The sequence below is a fragment of the Bombina bombina genome, chromosome 11 (assembly GCF_027579735.1).
Source record: "Bombina bombina isolate aBomBom1 chromosome 11, aBomBom1.pri, whole genome shotgun sequence".
Taxonomy (NCBI): Eukaryota; Metazoa; Chordata; class Amphibia; order Anura; family Bombinatoridae; genus Bombina; species Bombina bombina.
Window position 1 is genome coordinate 173213681 of NC_069509.1, and position 21248 is coordinate 173234928.

The 21248-nt window shown below is 39.0% G+C and overlaps 1 protein-coding gene across 1 annotated transcript in view; it reads left to right on the top strand.

The window, feature by feature from the left end:
• The first annotated feature begins 5033 nt into the window (after positions 1–5033).
• Positions 5034–21248, top strand: part of SNX29 (sorting nexin 29) — a 1109599-nt gene continuing 1093384 nt past the window's right edge. Inside the window, exon 1 of the mRNA XM_053694493.1 lies at positions 5034–5114. Within this exon, the coding sequence (XP_053550468.1) occupies positions 5036–5114 (79 nt within the window). The 5' untranslated portion in view covers positions 5034–5035. The remainder of the gene's footprint in view (positions 5115–21248) is intronic.

The following is a 21248-nucleotide window of genomic DNA, read 5'->3' on the forward strand; positions in this document are numbered from 1 at the left end:
ACCAGGTCTCTCCCTCTGCACTCGATCTGTTCTTTAGAGTAGCGGTATTGTTGGCAGAGAGCCACAAGTTGCGCTTCAAAGGGAGAAAAAAGTGTACCTCCAACTGTATCGTGGCAGTTCCATAAGACCTCTTTCCCGGTTATAAGCAGAGTAAAAGCTTGTATACCCGACGTTAAAGCATCTCCTTTTGTATCTTTGAATACAGGTGCTGTAATATCCGTTCCTCGTTTGGGACTATAGTATATCCCACGTGACTCTCTTTCCTCATTAAGGGCCGTAAGTTCTTTGTCGCCATCTTGAGAGTCGCATGGTATAGTGGTAATTCTGGAGTAATGCGTTATTAGTGTATATATGTCAGACACAAACTCCTCCAATATCCCCCTAATCTCATCCTACAGCTGGTGTATTTCAGTAGTCATCTCCCGGTGTTTAGTCTAGATGTGGTATGTCAAGCCTCCTGTTTCATTTGGTGATCTATGTTCGCTGGAAGTGTCCGCTGCTAAAATTCAACTTCTTCACCCTATGACACTGAAGCTCACATATAAATGTTGTCCAAATAGGGTTTTGTGAAGTTTTTATGTTCACTTTATCTTACATTAGAGCCCAAATATCCAGAGCTCCTGCAAGCTGCGACCGTCCGGTTCAGTAGTTGGCTCCCTATAGTTATAATCTTTATTTATCATTAGACTCCTGTCTCTAACTCTTGCCTTTTCTCTTGCTTATTTGAGGTGTAACCTGTCATAACCTTTTTCTATAAATTTAGTTTCTAATATATCAGCCTCTCTGTCTTAATCTTCTAATGATGTACAATTACACCTTATTCTAAGAAATTGACCTGGTGGAATATTTTGCTTCCATATTGGTAGATGTGCACTTTTTGAGTTTACAAAACTGTTATTTTCTGTCGGTTTTCTATAATTTTTAACACAGATTAAATTATTATAATTATGGAAAAGGACTAAATCCAAAAATTCAATTTGAATATTTGAATGTTTTTCTGTGAAGCTCAAATTATAATTATTAGAGTTAAGTTTTTAATGGAAGTAGTGAAGTTTTTAATGGAAGATTCTTCACCTTTCCATAAGATAATGATGTCATCAATATATCTAAAGTATTTTAGGAGATGGTTGTTAAATTGATTATCTATCCATACATAATGATTTTCAAAGTCATTCATAAAAAGATTGCGTACGATGGGGCAAATGTCGTGTCCATCGCCGTCCCTTTGATTTGTTGATAATATTTGTCCTCAAATGTAAAATAGTTGTGAGTGAGGATAAATACAATAGAGTCTAAAATAAAATTGACTTGATTTTCAGATATTTCTACATTGTTAAAGGCTCTTTTGATAGTTTCTATGCCCTTCTCATGAGGGATATTGGTATAAAGGGCAGACACATCTAGTGTCACCCACCAATATTCATCACTCCACCTTTCTCCTTCAAATTTATTAATGACCTCAGTAGTGTCTTTAATAAAAGATTTTGTCTTCCTAACCAACGGCTGAAGGAAACAGTCTACATATTTGGACAGACTATGGCAGATGGATCCTATGCCCGACACAATTGGTCTACCGGGGGGATCTATTAACCTTTTAGATTAGGGCTTAATAAGTGTAGGTAGGTTGCGGCGACATGGGGGGGGATTAGGAGTTAATAAATATAATGTAGGTGTCGGCGATGTTGGGGGCAGCAGATTAGGGATTAATAAGTATAATGTAGGTGGCGGCGATGTCCGGAGCAGCAGATTAGGGGTTAATAAGTGTAAAATTAGGGGTGTTTAGACTCTGGGTTCATGTTAGGGTGTTAGGTGTACACATAAATTTTGTTTCCCCATAGGAATCAATGGGGCTGCATTACGGAGCTTTAAGCTGATTTATTGCAGGTGTTAGGCTTTTTTTCAGCCAGCTCTCCCCATTGATGTCTATGGGGAAATCATGCACGAGCACGTACAACCAGCTCACCGCTGACTTAAGCAGCGCTGGTATTGGAGTGCGGTATGGAGCACATGTGAACAGAGGGAAAACATAACGCAACCCAGGATTCAAGCGTAAAATAATTTTATTACAAAATCACACGCACATATAAAAACATACTTAAAAGAAGTATGTACTTGATAAGCACATAAAAAAGTCTTTAGATAATAAAGTCCACCAGCAGCATACACAGCAGTGTGATAGCGTGTTTGGATAAAACAGCGTGTCTCCGGTGTTCAGTATAACTGATTCAAACAGCCTGTTAATGTCCAACTGCCTTGCTATGGATACTCTGTGTGACCAAAAAACCCAACCTTTGTGTGACCAAAAAATCCAACGCGTTTCATCCGGTATCGTCTGTACTTTTTTAAGGGATAATTAGGACTCCCTGGGTAGTCATTTAAATAGTCATTAGTATAACCTTATTGGTCAAAGAGGATTTGTTTTTTGTACATAACACTCTTCCTTTTTTACTTATTGGTAACATCGACCAATTTCAAAGAATCGATATCAATTACATACATTTTATTCTTGCCTTTTAACGCCGGGTTTATGAAAACCTGTAATACCAGCGCTGTAGGTAAGTGAGCGGTGACAATAACGTGCAAGTTAGCACCGCACCACTCATAATGCAAAACTCGTAATCTAGCCGATAGTTTGCTTGTTCATTCTAGGGAGATTTGCTTTAGTAATAAATAAAGTATACACAAATATTTATTTGTAATATCGTTCTTACTTCCCTATCTTCTTAGGTGTTGCAAAGTATTATGATTTTTTTTTTTTTATTTGCTTGTTGATTCTAGGGAGATTCTCTAAGCGCTCAATAGAGCGGGTCTCCTGCATCCAGAACTGAAAAGAAGTCGGTGACGTATTCGATGATGTTCACCTATCTCACGCATACGCATCGCGCAGAACAGTCGCCATATTCCAACTGGAGTTGTCCGCTTGCATTGGAAAGCCGTAACGGATAGCAAGGTAGTGGGTTTGGAAAACGTGAAAATTTCGGAGACAGTTCGCTTACAAACGGTAAGTATTTGAAAAGTGATGTGCATTGTAAATGTCTTTATTTAGATGTATATTTTTGATCTATGAGGAATTATTTTGTGACTACAGTGTCCCTTTAATAATAACACAAGAACAAAGCAAATTTAATAATAGAAGTAAATTGGAAATGTTTGTAAAATTGTATGCTCTGTCTGAATCACGAAGGAAAACGTTTGAGTTTCATGTCACAGAGACAGCAAAGTCAAAATTAAACTTTCATAATTCAGATAGAGAATACAATTTTAAACAACTTTCCAATTTACTTTTATTATCAAATTTCTCTTGGTGTCTTTTGTTGAAGCATAAACCTAAGTAGACTGATAGGATCTTAGGAGCGTGCAAATGTCCTTGGCAGTCTATGGCAGCAGTATTTGCAACCTTTTGTAACACTGCAGTAAACAATGCTGCAATCACTGCACCTAGATGACTAAAGACACGTGCATGTTTCTGAGCACACCTATGAATGATCTTTAACAAAGGATATGAAGAGAACTAAGGAAAATTGATAATAGAACTAAATAGGAACTTTTTTTTTAAATTGTAATACTCTAGCCAATCCATTTAAGTTTAATTTTTACTTTACAGGCTCTGCTGAGAGTCAAGAAATATACAGGCTTGTTACTGGCAGGCTAAGAGGTACACACTATCATAAAATGTGCTTAATTCTCTTAGCGTATTGCTGATCCGGAGCCTACCTAGGTTTACTCTTCAATAAAGGATTCGAAAACAATAAAGCAAATGTTAAAATATAAGTATATTGGAAAATTGTATGCTCTGTCTAAATTATTTAAAGGGACATTAAACCCAAAAAATGTATTTCATAGTTTAGAAATAACATGCAATTTTAAACAACTTTCTAATTCACTTCTGTTATCTAATTTGTTTCATTCTCTTGCTTTTCTTTGCTGAAAAGCATATCTAGATCGGCTCAGTAGCTGCTGATTAGTCACTGCACATAGATGCCTTGTGTGATTGGCTCACCGATGTGCATTTCTATTTATTCAACAAAGGATATCTAAAGAATGAAGCAAATTAGATAATAGAAGAAAATTTGAATGTAGTTTAAAATTGTATTCTCTATCTGAATCATGAAATATTTTTTTGGGGTTTAATGTCCCTTTAAGTTTAATTTTGACTTTAATTAAAATGTATTAAAGGGACATTCCAGTAAAAATATAAATGCACATAGATGAATTACAACTAGAAACATATTTGCAATATAAAATGCTTCTAGTAAGAGTTATCACTGTTTTGGTGTTAGCATTTTTCTCTGCACGTGCATGTAAAACAAAGATATTCTCGGTGCACCATTATTTTAAATACTGCAGTTGCTCCAAGCATTAGTGGGGATTGTATCATGTCAGCAATTAATAAATTGAGTCTTTACCAGATTGCACAAGCACCTTAGGCTCTCTCAGCAAGTGCTGTGTTCAAAATGCTGGTGCACGGTGAAACACTTTTGAAACTTTTAATAGCCAGAATTCTATTTTTCTCCAGAACTGCTGTTTAAGATAGTTATTTTTATGTTCAGTTAATTGTGCATTTTCAGTTGTCTGTTTTATTACTCTAAAAACAAATATCAGCAAATATCAAATGTTGCCATAATTGACATAATACTAAGATGTAAATAAAGTTGTAACAATCAAAAAGTTACCATTCATTTTTACGAAGAGGCTGAGATCTTAATGCACACATTGGTTGTCTGGTTGCCAGGACAACCAGGGGCTTCCCTGATCATTGTCACATGGCAGGATCGCTGTCACGTGGCATATACATCTAAGGTTTCCTGACTTGGAAAGTTCCATTAATTTATGGGGTAGTTGAAAAAACAAAACGTGTTTAATGGAGATAGATTTCCTGCTATATATACACAGCTAGTTACATACAACATTTTTTTTATACTAGTGAATAAATTCTGTAATGCGCTGACCTCACGTGTAGTGTTATTAGTCCGTAGAAAAGCTAGTCCTCCCCCGTTCGGTCTGATCGGCTTGTCCACTGCTAGTATCACTGGGTATGGTGCCGAATCTTGCAGTCCGGGGCGGGGCTTCCTGTCAGTGCTGTGTTTACCTGAGAGTGCCGGGAGCAATGAGTGGTGAGTGCCTGGAGTGAGAGTGGTGACACGGGGCTACGATTGGGCATCTGGGGGTAACACTGTTGGTGGGGATCAGGGGGGTGTTATTGGGTTTAAGTCGGTGGGTAGCAGGGGACTGTCAATAACTTACACATAGTAAGAAGGCTGCAGGGGGCTGTCACTGGGTTACATGATCAGTAGGTAGCAGGGGCTGTTACTGGGTTTCACAGGGTCATTGTGCAGTTAGTAGGCTGCAGGGGGCTGTTACTAGGTTACACGTGCCAAAGGGCATCAGGGGGATATCTGTGCTTCACAAGCTAAACGAGCTGCAGGGGGCTGCCACTGAGTTGCACATGGTCAGTGCAACAAGGGGCTTTCACTGGGCAGCATTGGCTGTTACTGAGTTAAACTTCTTAATGGTATTCTTAGGACTGACATTTGGTTACATACGGCCAGTGGGCAGCAGGATGCTGTTACTCGGTTACAATTGGTCAGTGGGCAGCTGGGGGCTGTCAGTGGGTTATACTCAGTCAGTGGACAGTAGGAGGCTGTCAGTGGGTTACAGTCAGTGGGCAGCAAGGCGCTGTCAGTGGGTTACACTTAGTCAGTGTGCAGCAGGGTGCTGTCAGTGGGTTACACTCAGTCAGTAGGCTGCAGGGGGTGTCAGTGGGTTACACTCAGTCAGTGGGCTACAGGGGGTGTCAGTGGGTTACATTGATTCAGTGGGCTGCAGGGGGTGTCAGTGGGTTACACTCAGTCAGTGGGCTGTAGGGGGTGTCGGTGAGTTACACTCAGTCAGTGGGCAGTAGGGCGCTGTCAATGGGTTACACTCAGTCAGTGGGCTGCAGGGGGTGTCAGTGGGCAGTAGGGCGCTGGCAATGGGTGTCATACTCTGCAAGGGAACAGGTTCAGGAGTTGGGAGCTGTTGTGCAGAGGTGTCAGGTTCTGGGGTTAAAGTTGTGTTTTGTCTGTGTGAGTCTTTACTTTTTGGCATAATTAAACAGGTACAAGGTTTTATGAAATAAAAGGTGATGGTTTTATTGATAGGATAATTAGCAATGCAGAGATATGCAAATTAGATAAGGCAAAGTCTATAGGCTGTAGACTGGAACTCTGTAGTATCAGGCAGGAATGCAGGTCTTTGTAATAACAGGCAGGATACTTGCATATGCTGTAGACCGGAACTCTGTAGTAACAGGCAGGAATGCAGTTCTTTGTAATAACTGACAGAAAACTTGCATAGACTGCAAACTGGAACTCTGTAGTAAGAGGTAACAAGCAAGCAAAAGTACCTGAGGCAGTCCTTAGGAAATATCAGGGGATTAGCCCAGATCAATTGCCAGGAAATCAGTCCAAAAACGAAACACAGTGCCAAGGGAATATCCAGAAGAGTAGTCACAAAATGAAGCAGAAATCAGGCACCAGGAAATCCAACAAATCTGTATTTCACTCAGGAAACAGGACCACAGGGTCTGTCAGTATAACACCTCTGCAAGCTCCGATGTATGGCCTTAACACTCTGCAAGGGAGCAGGTTCAGGAGCTGTTGTGCAGAGGTGTCAGGTTCTGGGGTTAAAGTTGTGTTTTGTCTGCGTGAGTCTTTCCTTTTTGGCATAATTTAACAGGTAGAAGGTTTTAGGAAATAAAAGGTGATGGTTTTATTGATAGGATAATTAGCAATGCAGAGATATGCAAGTTAGATAAGGCAAAGTCTATAGGCTGTAGACTGGAACTCTATAGTATCAGGCAGGAATGCAGATCTATGTAATAACAGGCAGGATACTTGCATATGCTGTAGACTGGAACCATATGGTGTAGACTGGAACTCTGTAGTAACAGGCAGGAATGCAAATCTTTGTAATAACAGGCAGGATACTTGCATATGCTGTAGACTGGAACCATATGGTGTAGACTGGATCTCTGCAGTATCAGGCAGGAATGCAGATCTTTGTAATAACAGGCAGGATACTTGCATATGCTGTAGACTGGAACCATATGGTGTAGACTGGAACTCTGTAGTAACAGGCAGGAATGCAAATCTTTGTAATAACAGGCAGGATACTTGCATATGCTGTAGACTGGAACTCTGTAGTAACAGGCAGGAATGCAGATCTTTGTAATAACAGGCAGGATACTTGCATATGCTGTAGACAGGAACTCTGTAGTAACAGGCAGGAATGCAGATCTTTGTAATAACTGACAGAAAACTTGCATAGACTGCACACTGGAACTCTGTAGTAACAGGTGCCAAGCAAGCAAAAGTACCTGAGGCAGTCCTTAGGAAATATCAGGAGATTAGCCAAGATCAATTGCCAGGAAATCAGTCCAAAAACGAAATACAGTGCCAAGGGAATATCCAGAAGAGTAGTCACAAAATGAAGCAGAAATCAGGCACCAGGAAATCCAACAAATCTGTATTTCACTCAGGAAACAGGACCAGAGGGTATGTCAGAGTATAACACTCAATGTCAAGGCCCAGAACTGCAAACAAACCTCCCAGCTATAGCAGGCTGCTGATTATATGATTTGTTTCAGCTGGTAAACAGGTGGAGCCAGAGAGCCAAAGTTGCAGCAAACAGAAAAAAACAATATTCTTAGCCTGTGATCAAGCCATCTGGTGGCAAAGAGGTAAGACAACAGACTGGGAAAGAACAGCAGCAGAAATAGAAACAGGTTCCAGGTTCAATTCTAGGCTGGATCATGACAATGGGATACACTGTCAATGGGTAGCAGGGACTTAGAGTAGCAGTGACTTACACTCAGTCAGTGGGCAGCAGGGCATGTCAGTGGGTTACACTTAGGCAGTAGGGCCCTGTCAGTGGGTTAGACTCAGTGGGTAGAAGGACGTGTCAGTGGGTTACACTCAGTGGGTAGCAGGACGTGTTAGTGGGCAGCAGGGGGCTGTCAGTGACTTGCATTCAGTTAATAATAGGAAGGGGAGAGAAATGGGCAAAGAAGGGGTTACATAGCACTCATTGGGTTACATGATCAGTAGGCTGCAGGGGCTGTTACTGGGTTTCACAGGGTCATTGTGCAGTTAGTAGGCTGCAAGGGGCTTTTACTGGGTTACACGTGCCAAAGGGCATCAGGGGGATATCTGTGCTTCACAAGCTAAACAAGCTGCAGGGGGCTGCCACTGAGTTGCACATGGTCAGTGCAACAAGGGGCTGTCACTGGGCAGCATTGGCTGTTACTGAGTTAAACTTCTTAATGGTATTCATAGGACTGACATTTGGTTACATACGGCCAGTGGGCAGCAGGATGCTGTTACTCGGTTACAATTGGTCAGTGGGCAGCAGGGTGCTGTCAGTGGGTTACACTCAGTCAGTGGGCAGCAGGGTGCTGTCAGTGGGTTACACTCAGTCAGTGGGCTGCAGGGGGTGTCAGTGAGTTACACTCAGTCAGTGGGCAGTAGGGCGCTGTCAATGGGTTACACTCAGTCAGTGGGCTGCAGGGGTTGTCAGTGGGCAGTAGGGCGCTGTCAATGGGATACACTCAGTCAATGGGTAGCAGGGCATGTCAGTGGGTTACACTTATGCAGTAGGTCCCTGTCAGTGGGTTAGACTCAGTGGGTAGTAGGGCGTGACAGTGTGTTACACTCAGTGGGCAGCAGGACGTGTCAGTGGGCAAAAGGGGGCTGTCAGTGACTTGCATTCAGTTAATAATGGGAAGGGGAGAGAAATGGGCGAAGAAAGGGTTAAATAGCACTCATTCCTAATCAATTGCAACCAAAAGCTGCTAAGTAGCAACTAAATAATCAGTTGAAACTAGTAAATGTGCTGGTGAAGACCAGCTAAGTTAACTATTTGTGCTGATACACAGCAAAGAGTACCTAAAGATAAAATATAACCTTTATTGATAACCAATAAAAGAAAGGAAGGTGAAAAATACTCGCCAAAAAAAATAATAATTTTACTCTCTATGAGTGATACCAAATTACAAAACCACCAAACTAATTAAAACTAGGACGCTGAAACCTGCTCCCCTGTATTCCTGGCCGATAGCAGGAATCATCGGCGCCAGGTGCCATGAGCAGTTAAAAACAGCGCACTAGGTTAAAAATGAAGTAAGAACAAACGCTATACTCCAAAAAGAAAGGTGTTATTATAACAAACGTTTCGGCTCTTAATACTGAGCCTTTCTCAATGTAACAATTTGGGCAATGTTTGACAAGACGAGTGCCTCTACCTGCTCCTTTTTAAACCACATGGGTAATGTCATTCAACCAATCATTGACGGTTTTTAATACACGCCTTCTAACCCTCCAGTCATAGGTTGTATCCACAGATGACAAGTGAGGGATGAAAGTATTTGGTCGTTGAATCGTATGACTCGATCTTTTAGCTTAATACACCCCACACTTTCTCTTGTAAATAATATATATTATATTCGCAATGAGATATCCCTTATAAAGAAGTGCCTGTGTGTACTGTGATTATAATAGTTTACTAGTCAAACAACAGACAAGGGAGCGGAGAGGAAACTATGAGCCGGTTAATGGATGAAACTTATGTGCACTTGTTTACAAATTTATTCTCATTCATTAGTCACTGGTCTATGAGTTATCCCATATTAAGTGTACATTATTATGCATCACAAATAACAGGTTTAGTGTATCAAAAGGCCAATGTAATGCAATGAGAGGATCGAAACTTAGAAAGGTGTTCATGAGATATATTCTATGCAGTACACTGTAAAAGTTACTAATACATCAATTTAATTTATCCGCAATAATAAGCCTCAACACCATCCTGATATCACTTCATATTTAAGGTTGAGTATATAATTACATAACTGACAACCTCAAATTATGTGAGATTAAACGTTTCGATAATTCAGGGTGCACATTATTTTTGGGATAAAAAGCTCAGAATAAATTGTTCGACTATATAGTTTTTTATAAAATATAAAGTATCAGTGACATACTGTATACACACTGTATCTTATAGGATCATATACAGAGTGTTACATTATGATCCTTAGACGTCACATGATCTTCCTTTAGTGTAATTCTGAATCAGTGTGACAAGTGGATCAATGACACTATAACAGTGGAGTTATGTATGGTTAAGTGCACTAAGTCAGGTAATAAGTTGACTATGTACAGACAATTTATGAAAATACCAAAAAATGATTATGTCCATTCATATTGTATGGCATCATTGTATTAAAATTCCAATCCTCAATTATGTTAACGTATGACAAGTGAGGGATGACGGTATATGATCGTTATATCGAGTAACTTGATCTTCTAACCTGATTCATCCCATACTTTCTCTTGATAATAACATATATTATATTAACAATGAAATATCCCTTTTATTGGGAAGTACCTATGTGTATTATTGTCATAATAGATTGGTTGTCAAACAAACAAAAAAAAAAAAGGAGAGGAAAATCGTGTACCGGTTTATGAATGAAAATTTATGTGCACATATTCACGAGTTCATATTCTTTGGTCACTGGCCTGTGAATTATCCCATATTATGTGTACACTATTATGCATCACAATTAATAAATTAGTATATCAAATGGTCATGTCATAAAATGAATAAAAATCGAAACTAACGATGGTGTGGATTAATTATCTTTACAAAATACACTGTAAATATTATTACTACGTTTTAATTTTTCGGCAGTAATAAACCTCAACACAATCATAATATCACTTCGTGATAACAAATACCATAGTATCACAGAGGAGAAAAATGTGAAATAAATGTGATATATTTATTTTTAGCGAAACGTACGTCGGATCTACTGTTCCCTGGCGTCCTGCCAAGTATCTGCACACCTAGAAGGAGAGCAACAATTACTGGACTTTCTGTGGGAGGTTGTGTGGTTCAGTCTCTACACTCCTTACCACGGTCTCTGGTATTTTGCTCAGCTCGCATTGAGCAATTACTACATTGTATTGCCAAAACCTCTTGTATAAGGTTTTTCAGCAGTTCTTGTGACGCTATTTTATAATTGTATATTAATAAATCTTTTTATCTGAATATCCGGTATAAGAATCTGTTTGCCCAACAGTATAAAAGTGGGTGTGCGCTTTTACCTGAGCTTGGCTATAGCTCCATCCCATGTGAGTAATCATTTGTACATACACAGTTTGCACTGCAACAAAGTTACAGAATTACGCTATGTGGCATATTTTCTCTTTTTCATGAGGATCAAACGAGATCAAGTAGAAGATTGAAGAGTTTCAGGAAGAATCCATATATCCTTATATGAACTTTACACATTTTTATGGTTTAATATATATTTATAGCTCTATATATCATTTTATTCTGTTTTATCACTTTATATCACATTTATTTCATAATATCACTTCGTATTAAGGTTAAAGGGACATAATACTCATATGCTAAATCACTTGAAACTGATGCAGTATAACTGTAAAAAGCTGACAGGAAAATATCACCTGAGCATCTCTATGTAAAAAAGGAAGATATTTTACCTCACAATCTCCTCAGCTCAGCAGAGTAAGTTCTGTGTAAAAAGTTATACTCAGCTGCTCCCAGCTGCAGGTAAAAAAAAATTAAAATGAAGAAATGAACTGCAGCCAATCAGCAGTGCTGAGGTCATGAACTCTTTTACTGTGATCTCATGAGATTTGACCTAACTCTCATGAGATTTCATTGTTACACTGAATAGGGAAATAATATGAGAGTGCACGATGCTCATCATTTCAGCTGTCCCAGGACAGACATACTTTACAATGGGAGGTGGCTACTGAGGAACTTTTGAGGTAAAATATCTTTCTTTTCTACATAGATGTTCAGGTGATATTTTCTAGTCAGCTTTTTACAGCCATGCTGCATCACTTTCAAGTGTTTCAACATTTGGGTATTATGGCCCTTTAAGTGTCAAAATTCATTACTAACAACCACAAAGTGTGCGAGTTTAAACGTTTCGATAACTCAGGTTGCACATATTATTTTTGGATAAGAAGCTTACAATAAATTGTTCAACCATACAACAATTATGAGATATAAAGTATCAGTTACATGCTGTGTATCACATTGTATCTTATAGGATCATATATGGAGTGTAGCATTGTGTTCCTCAAAGCCACCCAATCTTCCTTCAATAAGATAAATGATACTAAAGTAGAATTATATAAGGTTAAATGTACTAAGTCAAATAATAGGTTGACTATGTTAAAACAATTTATAAAAATACCCAAAAATTATTATTTTCATTCATGCCGTGTGGCATTACTGTATTCAGATTAAAAATCCATTGGGCTTTTTTTAATAATGCCTGTTCAGTACTGCCCCCTCTGATACCTGATCTTATAGTCTCTAAACCCCAGCATTTAAATGTATTAGTGTTGCCATTATGATGTAGTAAAAAATGTTTGTCTACACTGGTCTTTACTGGCTGTTCTAATGTTGCTTAAGTGTTCTGTCATTCTCGTCCCTAGGTTCCTGGTGGTCATACCTACATAAAGTAGGTCACATTTGCAGGATACACAATAGATTGCATTTGTGCTTTTGCACGTTATGTGGTTTCTGATAGTCCATTTTCAATGGAATCTATCCACTATATATTTCTTTTTAATCATGTATTGGCATACTTTACAGTTGCCACAGGCAATGGAACCCTTATATAATGGAGGTTTTTGGCATTTCTGTCAAAATGACTAGTAGTTAAGCAATTACTTAAATTGTTTGCTCTTCTATAAGTGAACAGCGGTTTGACAGGGATTAATGATTGTAATCCTTCGTCTGCTTGCAGGACGTGCCAATGCTGGTTGATTATTTTCGAGACCTGGTCACTTTGATAAGTGAATGTGGAAATAAACCTGAGGGGGTTGTCATTTGATTTCGGTTTAGGCATAAGAAGCTCCTGTCTGTTCCTATTTAGAGCTTTATTGTATGCTCTAACTAGGGATTTCCTTGAATATCCTCTCTGAAGAAGCCTATATCTTAAGTCACCTGCTGCTTTTTTGAAAGATTCTAAAGTGGAACTATTCCTCCTTAATCTCAAATATTCACCTATCGGTAAACTCCTAATTGTATTGGGGTGATGGAAACTTTCTGCATATAATATGTTGTTAGTCGCAGTAGGTTTCCTGTATGTATCAGACTCTAATGAGTTATCAACTCTTTTAATGGTTAAATCAAGAAATTCTATTTGAGTCTTATGAGTTGCCATAGTAAGGAATAGACCGAACAGGTTTGTGTTGAGCAGTGTGACAAATTCTTGTAGGAGTTCATTTGGACCATCCCAAATAAAAAAGATATCTATATACCTGGACCAGTGGGTAATATGTGTGGCATATTGTGCCATAGATTCATGGAATACAACAGTTTCTTTCCACCAGCCCAGGTATATATTAGCATACGTTGGGGCGCACAAAGTCCCCCATAGCTGTTCCACATGTTTTGTAAATAAAATATACCATCAAAGACAAAATAATTATGTTGTAAAACGAATTCTAAGAGGTTCACAATGAATTCTTTGATTTCATCAGACATAGATTCATTCTTTTGTAGGTAGTAGGACACAGCTTTGCACCCCCACTGTCTATCAATGCTTGTGTATAGTGACTCAACATCACGTCACCAAAATAGAATAAGGGGTTAGTGTGATATTCTCAATTTTATTTAGCATGTGCATGGTTTCTCGTGTGTGGGATGGTAAAGCCTCAACTATGTATCTTAATCTTGCGTCTATATACCTGCTTGCCTTCTCTGTTAGAGAGCCAATACTAGAGACTATTGGTCTACCCAGTGGATTCAACAGATTTTTGTGAATCTTAGGTAGCAGGTACAGGGTCGCAACTTTAGGTTGTGTGACTTCTAAAAATTTGAACTCCTTTTTATCAATAAGGCCTCCAGATAAGGCGGAGCTTATTAAAAAATTATACTTCTTCAGAAATGTTTCTGTTGGGTTACTGAAAACACTTTTTTTTTATCATTTTTAGTGTCCTTAAGTTGTTTTGTGGCTTCCTGTAGTATTTGTGTAAAGGTTCCTTATCTTTGAGCAGAGGAATATATATGTTTTGTTTGAAATCCACTTGGAGAACTCCAGTTGTTCATTCAACCTAAAATACATATACACACCACCTGTTTAAGCATGAACCACAACTGTAGATTATATATTTGCACATATGCATAAAGGTTCACAAAGGTTATATGTGTGGTAGTTGTCTTTCTTCAGGTTATGTTGTTATACTAAAAGGATAACAATTGAAGGAAGACATCTACCTTAATTTAGGTGTTACCACATGAAGTAGTCTAATGCTGGAAGGAGGCAACAATATACAGCAAAATACCAGTAGTAATAACACCAGAAATATACCTTACAGAGTGTGGAGATGATGATATGGTAAGCTTACTTATATGCTGACTGGAAGATCAGAACGTCAGATCTATGCAGAGATGCATAGAAGCAACAACAGAATCCGTCTAGATATATGGCAAAAGGACAATGTAAGCGGTTCCAGTACAAGTTAAAGTCAATTGAATAGGTTACCTTATTCACAGTGAGAAATGGGTTTGCAAGGCTTCAGAGAACTCACCGAAGGCGGCAGTGAGAAGCAAGTTGGCGTGTGACGTCACCGCAAGCTTGAAGCGGATCCGGATGTTCAGAGTGACAAACCTGGTTACAGTAAGGATGTTGGAGCGGATCCAATAACAAGGTAGCTATCTGGAAATAGCATAAGAGCGAGACTTAGGAAACAGTAGCTATAGGAGTACAATACCAAGCTCTGAATGCAGAGCAGATCCAGCTAAAGTAGCAGTAATGAACTGGAACCACCCCTTAAAGGCACAGTAAGAACACAAAACGATACTGAATTTATAAGTAGAAGGTCTAATATATGACACTTCCTGTGTATACATAGCAGTGGGCCAAATAACAATATTGCCACCTTTATCACTTTGTTTAATTTGGACATCTGTCCACTGGGTAAGATCTTTGAGAGCATGTGTTTCTTCGCTAGAGAGATTATTGTGCATTAACTCATTGTTAATAGATAAAGCAACAATGTCTCTACATACTAAGTTCAAAAAAGTGATGGTATTGTGTGAAGTACTATTAGGTGGTACAAAATGTGACTTTATTTTAAGAACACTACGCCAACTAGTGTCTATAGTCAAATTATCAGAATTTACCATAGAAGATTCTTCCAGTAAAGAAATCAAATCTTTATTTGCTGAAATATCAGTTGAATTGATAGTATCAGTTTCTGTGTTACTGGAGAAATATTTCTGAAGTAGTATTTTGCGAGTAGATAAATGGACATCTTTAATAGTCTCGAACTTGTCAAGGGTGAGGGTAGGTACAAAAGAAAGAACTTTTTTGAGGACAGTGATTTGTGAATCTCTTAAGGTCCTGTCTGAGAGATTAATGATATTTAACTGTGACTGTTTTGTTTCTTCTTGTTCTGGGGTTTTTGATGGAATTTGACCTGTTTTCTTGTTCTTGGTCTTACTGCCCCTCCCTCTACGGGTTCTATGTCTAAAGGGACGGTCTCCTTACTACCATGAGGAGTTATTTTGTTTCTTAAGGTTTTGGTCTAATTTCGTCATCTGAATTATCAGGGTCAGTCATATCACAATCTTTGTCTGAGTCGATGCCTGCTATTCTATTTTGGTTCCACATGTAAACTGTTTTTTTCAGCATATTCAGTTAGATCTCTGTCTATTTTACGTTCCTATTTATCAGAGATAAATTTGGCAAACCTTTCAACCTCGCCTTTATTTTTTGTGTATGATTTCTGAAATTCCTCTTTCATTTCATATGTTTTGAGTTCCTCACTTATCTTTGTAATTTCATTAGTTATTTCATTAAGTTTCTCCATTTCATGTTCTATGAGAAATCCTATTAATTTAAAAAAAAACATTCTGAGAGATCTAACTGATTATGCTGAAAAAAGAAGCCCAATGGATTTTTAATCTGAAAAGAAAAAAGAAGCCCAATGGATTTTTAATCTGAATACAGTGATGCCACACGGCATGAATGAAAATAATCATTTTTGGGTATTTTTTATAAATTGTTTTAACATAGTCAACCTATTATTTGACTTAGTACATTTAACCTTACATAATTCTACTTTAGTATCATTTATCTATCTGTTACACTGACCAGGAATTATATTGAAGGAAGATTGGGTGACTTTGAGGAACACAATGCTACACTCCATATATGATCCTATAAGATACAGTGTGATATAAAGTATCAGTTACATGCTGTGTATCTCATAATTGTATGGTTGAACAATTTAATATAAGCTTCTTATCCCAAAAATATGTGCACCCCGAGTTATCGAAACGTTTAAACTCACACACTTTGTGGTTGTTGGTAATGAATTTTGATACTTAACATCAATACGAAGTGATATTATTACTGCCCACAAATTAAAACGTAGTAATAACATTTATGTCAGGTTAGGTAATGTCCAGAAGAAGACCCAAATGCTAGGGCGAACTAAAATAACACCCTTGCACTCTGAGTTTAATCCAGGACGTGACCCCATGACAACTACTATAAAACAAGGTACTCACGATATGGAGCAGTGTTGGTCTGGGTCATCTGGAAAGAGTAAAGTTAATCTTGATAATTGCAGGTAATACTTCATATTAGGGAACCAAAAACAAACAGTCAATAAGGAAGAATTAGGTAATTTGACAATCAGGCACTTTTGAGGGTTAAATTCAGCGTGTTCAATGAAGCAGAGTTTAGCAACTTGAAATCTGCCAGATTGTGAGTTAAGCAGGAGAATATTCTTATAAGCAGAGTTTGGCAACTTGTAATCAGGCAGTTTGAGGGTTAAGCAATAGCGTAGTCGTATATGCAGGGTTTGGCAACTTGCAATCAGGCAGTTTGAGGGTTAAGCAATAGCGTAGTTGTATATGCAGGGTTTGGCAACTTGTAATCAGGCAGTTTGAGGGTTAAGCAATAGCGTAGTCATGCAGGGTTTGGCAACTTGTAATCAGGCAGTTTGACGGTTAAGCAATAGGATAGTCTTATAAGCAGAGTTTGGCAACTTGTGATCAGTCAGTTTGAGGGTTAAGCAATAGCGTATTTGTATATGCAGGGTTTGGCAACTTGTAATCAGGTAGTTTGAGGGTTAAGCAATAGGATAGTCTTATAAGCAGAGTTTGGCAACTTGTAATCGGGCAGTTTGAGGGTTAAGCAATAGTGTAGTCGTATATGCAGGGTTTGGCAACTTGTAATCAGGCAGTTTGAGGGTTAAGCAATAGCGTAGTCATATATGCAGTGTTTGGCAACTTGTAATCAGGCAGTTTGACAGTTAAGCAATAGGATAGTCTTATAAGCAGAGTTTGGCAACTTGTGATCAGGCAGTTTGAGGGTTAAGCAATAGTGTATTTGTATATGCAGGGTTTGGCAACTTGTAATCGGGCAGTTTGAGGGTTAAGCAATAGCGTAGTCGTATATGCAGGGTTTGGCAACTTGTAATCAGACAGTTTGAGGGTTAATCAATAGCATAGTCGTATATGCAGGGTTTGGCAACTTGTAATCAGGTAGTTTGAGGGTTAAGCAATAGCGTAGTCGTATATGCAGGGTTTGGCAACTTGTAATCAGGCAGTTTGAGGGTTAATCAATAGCGTAGTCGTATATGCAGGGTTTGGCAACTTGTAATCAGGCAGTTTGAGGGTTAAGCAATAGGATAGTCTTATAAGCAGAGTTTGGCAACTTGTAATCAGGCAGTTTGAGGGTTAAGCAATAGCGTAGTCGTTCAGGCAAGGGTTCAGAAACAGGAATCCACAAATCGAGAGTACTCACAATAGCCTCTGGAATGAAAAAAACAATCAGGCACCGGAGGATTGAGAGACCAGAATAAGAAGCCGGTCCTGACGTCAGCAGGGGGGACGGCCAGAGAGAGGCATACGTTGCCCGGCAACCAAACACGCCGGAAGAGCCGACGGAACCTCCGGCGGCGGCGTGACAATGCCCCCTCCTCAAGGACCCCTCTGGGGGACCCGAACAGGCTTGGCAGGATACTTAATACGAAAAGACTTGACAAGAGCAGGAGCATGTACATGAGAGGCAGGTTCCCAAGATCGCTCCATGATAGGATAACCTTTCCAATGGACCAAGTAGTACAATCGATTGCCCGTAGCTTGGAATCCGGGATCTGGCTGACTTCGAACTCTGAAGTACCCTCTACAGAGAGCGGAGGAGGAGGTTTAATCTTGATGGAGTACCTGTTGTAGATAACTGGCTTGAGAAGAGACGCATGAAACACAGGATGGATCTTGAGGGTCTTAGGTAAGGCCAGACGATAAGCTGAAGAACAAGCTTTAGACACAATTCGAAAGGGACCAATGTATTTGGGACCCAATTTTGCACAGGGTTGTTTTAGACGAACGAATCTGGTAGACAACCACACTCTGTCTCCAGTACGAAGTAAAGGAGCCTTACACCTTCTGTGGTTAGCAAATCTTTTGTGCTTTATTGAAGCAGAGAGTAGATTCTTACGTATATGTTGCCAATGGTTACTGAGATTCTTTTTGATACGATCTGCTCCAGAAACTTCAGAAGAACTATTAATCGTAGGAAAAGTTCTAGGTTCAAAGCCATAGGCTGCCTTAAAGGGTGAGGTCTGTAAGGAGGAATTGAAGTGTGAGTTATGAGCTAATTCCGCCAAAGGCAATAACTGAGACCAGTTTGAATGGTGATTGTTTACATAATGTCTGAGAAAGACTCCAAAGACTGTTTTACCCGCTCGGTCTGACCTTTAGACTGAGGATGATGAGCAGTAGAAAGGGATATGTTGATTCCAAAGTGCTTTCAAAAAGACCTCCAGAATTTCGAAACAAATTGAACACCTCGATCAGACACAATGTCAGAAGGAAATCCATGTAAACGAGAGATATGAAGGACAAAAAGATCAGAAAGTCTTTGAGCAGAAGGCAATCCTGGAAGAGGAATGAAATGAGCAGACTTGGAGAATCGGTCCACCACTACCCAAATAGTCATATTTCCAGCAGAAACAGGAAGATCCGTAACAAAGTCCATGGATATGTGGGACCAAGGGTATTGAGGAACATGAAGAGGATGTAACAATCCAAAGGGTCGATGAGTAGACTGTTTATTCGATGCACATGAGCTACAAGCGGCTATATAATCTTTAACATCTCTCCTCATGGTGGACCACCAAACATGCTGTTTCAGTCTCCACAGAGTATTGGTTACTCCAGGATGACCTGAAGATATATTGTCATGAGCCCAACGTAAGAGCCTAAGACGTAATCCACTGGGTACATACAAAATTCCAGGAGTAAGCTTGTGAGAAGACGGTACCCGGCTTTGAGCAGACCATAAAGCCTGTACAGGAAAAGAGGTTACTTGAGCCAAAACTCTGACTGGACGTAATATGGGTTCGGCTTCCAGCGGAGAAGACTCTGAGGACTGAAATTGCCTAGATAATGCATCTACCTTGGAGTTCTTAGAACCAGGAACATAGGAAAGTACAAAATTAAACCTGGAAAAGAACAAAGCCCAGCGAGCTTGACAAGGATTGAGACGTTTAGCTGTATGGAGGTACAGTAGATTCTTATGGTCTGTTAGAATAAAGAATGGTTGACTAGAACCCTCTAACCAATGCCTCCACTCATCCAAAGCAAGTTTTATAGCCAATAATTCTTTGTTGCCCACATCATAGTTTAATTTGGCAGGGTTGAACTTTTTGAAAAAGAACGCCACAGGATGTATCTTGCTGGTAGATGGATTTCGTTGGGAGAGAACAGCTCCAGCTGCAATAGAGGAAGCATCTACTTCCAAGATAAATTGGTGATCAGGAATAGGATGACTGAGAAGTGGTGCTGAAGAGATGGCCGATTTCAGAGTTTCAAAAGCCTGTACTGCCGGAATAGACCAGTTCCTACAATCTTGTCCCTTCTTAGTGAGAGGAGAGGTGATGTCAGCGAAATTCTTTATAAACTTTCTATAGTAGTTGGCAAAGCCAAGAAACCTCTGCAGGGATCTAAGGGTAGTAGGTCTAGGCCAGTGCTTAATTGCGGAAAGCTTAGCAGGATCCATCTCAAAGTCAGATTCTGAAATAATATAACCCAAGAAGGGAATGGACCTCTGATGGAAAGAGCATTTCTCCAACTTAGCGAAAAGAGAGTTGTCACGTAATCTCTGAAGCACAAGCTTTACATGGTGTACATGTTCCTGTAGAGTACTGGAATAGATCAGAATGTCATCCAGATAGATGATAACAAATTGGTTTAAAAAAATCTCTGAATATCTCATTAACAAGGTGCTGGAAAACTGCTGGTGCATTGCACAATCCAAAAGGCATTACTAGGTACTCGTAGTGACCAAATCTTGTGTTAAAGGCTGTCTTCCATTCGTTCACCAGAACTGCTTGTGCAATGATAAATGCCGACAGCGTATGCTGTCAGCACTTATTGATGTCTGGCGGACATGATCGCTACAGCGGAATATGTCGACCAGACACTTGATAAATCGGCCCCTATGAGTACAAGGTTAATTCAATTTTTAAAGTACATTGTAAAGTTTTCCAAAATTGCATGCTCTGTTAAATTTACTGCCCCTTTATTGTAGGACCAGAAAATATGTGTTTGAAATATTGAAATATTTAGAATATAATGACACCATTGCTGCTATTAATGTACGCCATAGAAAATGACACACGCATGTACATTTTCTTGCATTTCCTCATATTGTGCTATTTCTGCAAACTAAAGTTATTTTCTAAAAAAAACTCTTGTACTGCAAAAAAAAAAACCCAGGTGTAATTCGTGTAGGTACCTCACAGAAAAAAATACTGAGATAAATGTACCAAAGGATAAAAAAATAACTCTAGCACTGTGGTGCAAAATAGTTTAGCAGTGAAGGGGTTAATCTTTTTATACACTATAATTATACTTTTAGTAAATTATCTAACATAACCATAATACGCACTGTATGGGCCCTTTTTGTTCTGCTATACAATTAACTTGATATTTATTATTTATAAGAAAAAGCGGAGTCTTTAACGATTTCCTTTTTTTATTGTTTTTTACATCAGAATTGCCAGCCTAAAACTAGTGCTTCATTCTCCATGTATTATTTATAAAGAATCTAGATGCTATATTTGTTTTTATGGTGTCCTTGAATAGACATTGGCTTTAAAGTACTTTATCTAAATGGTACATTTTTACATTATGAC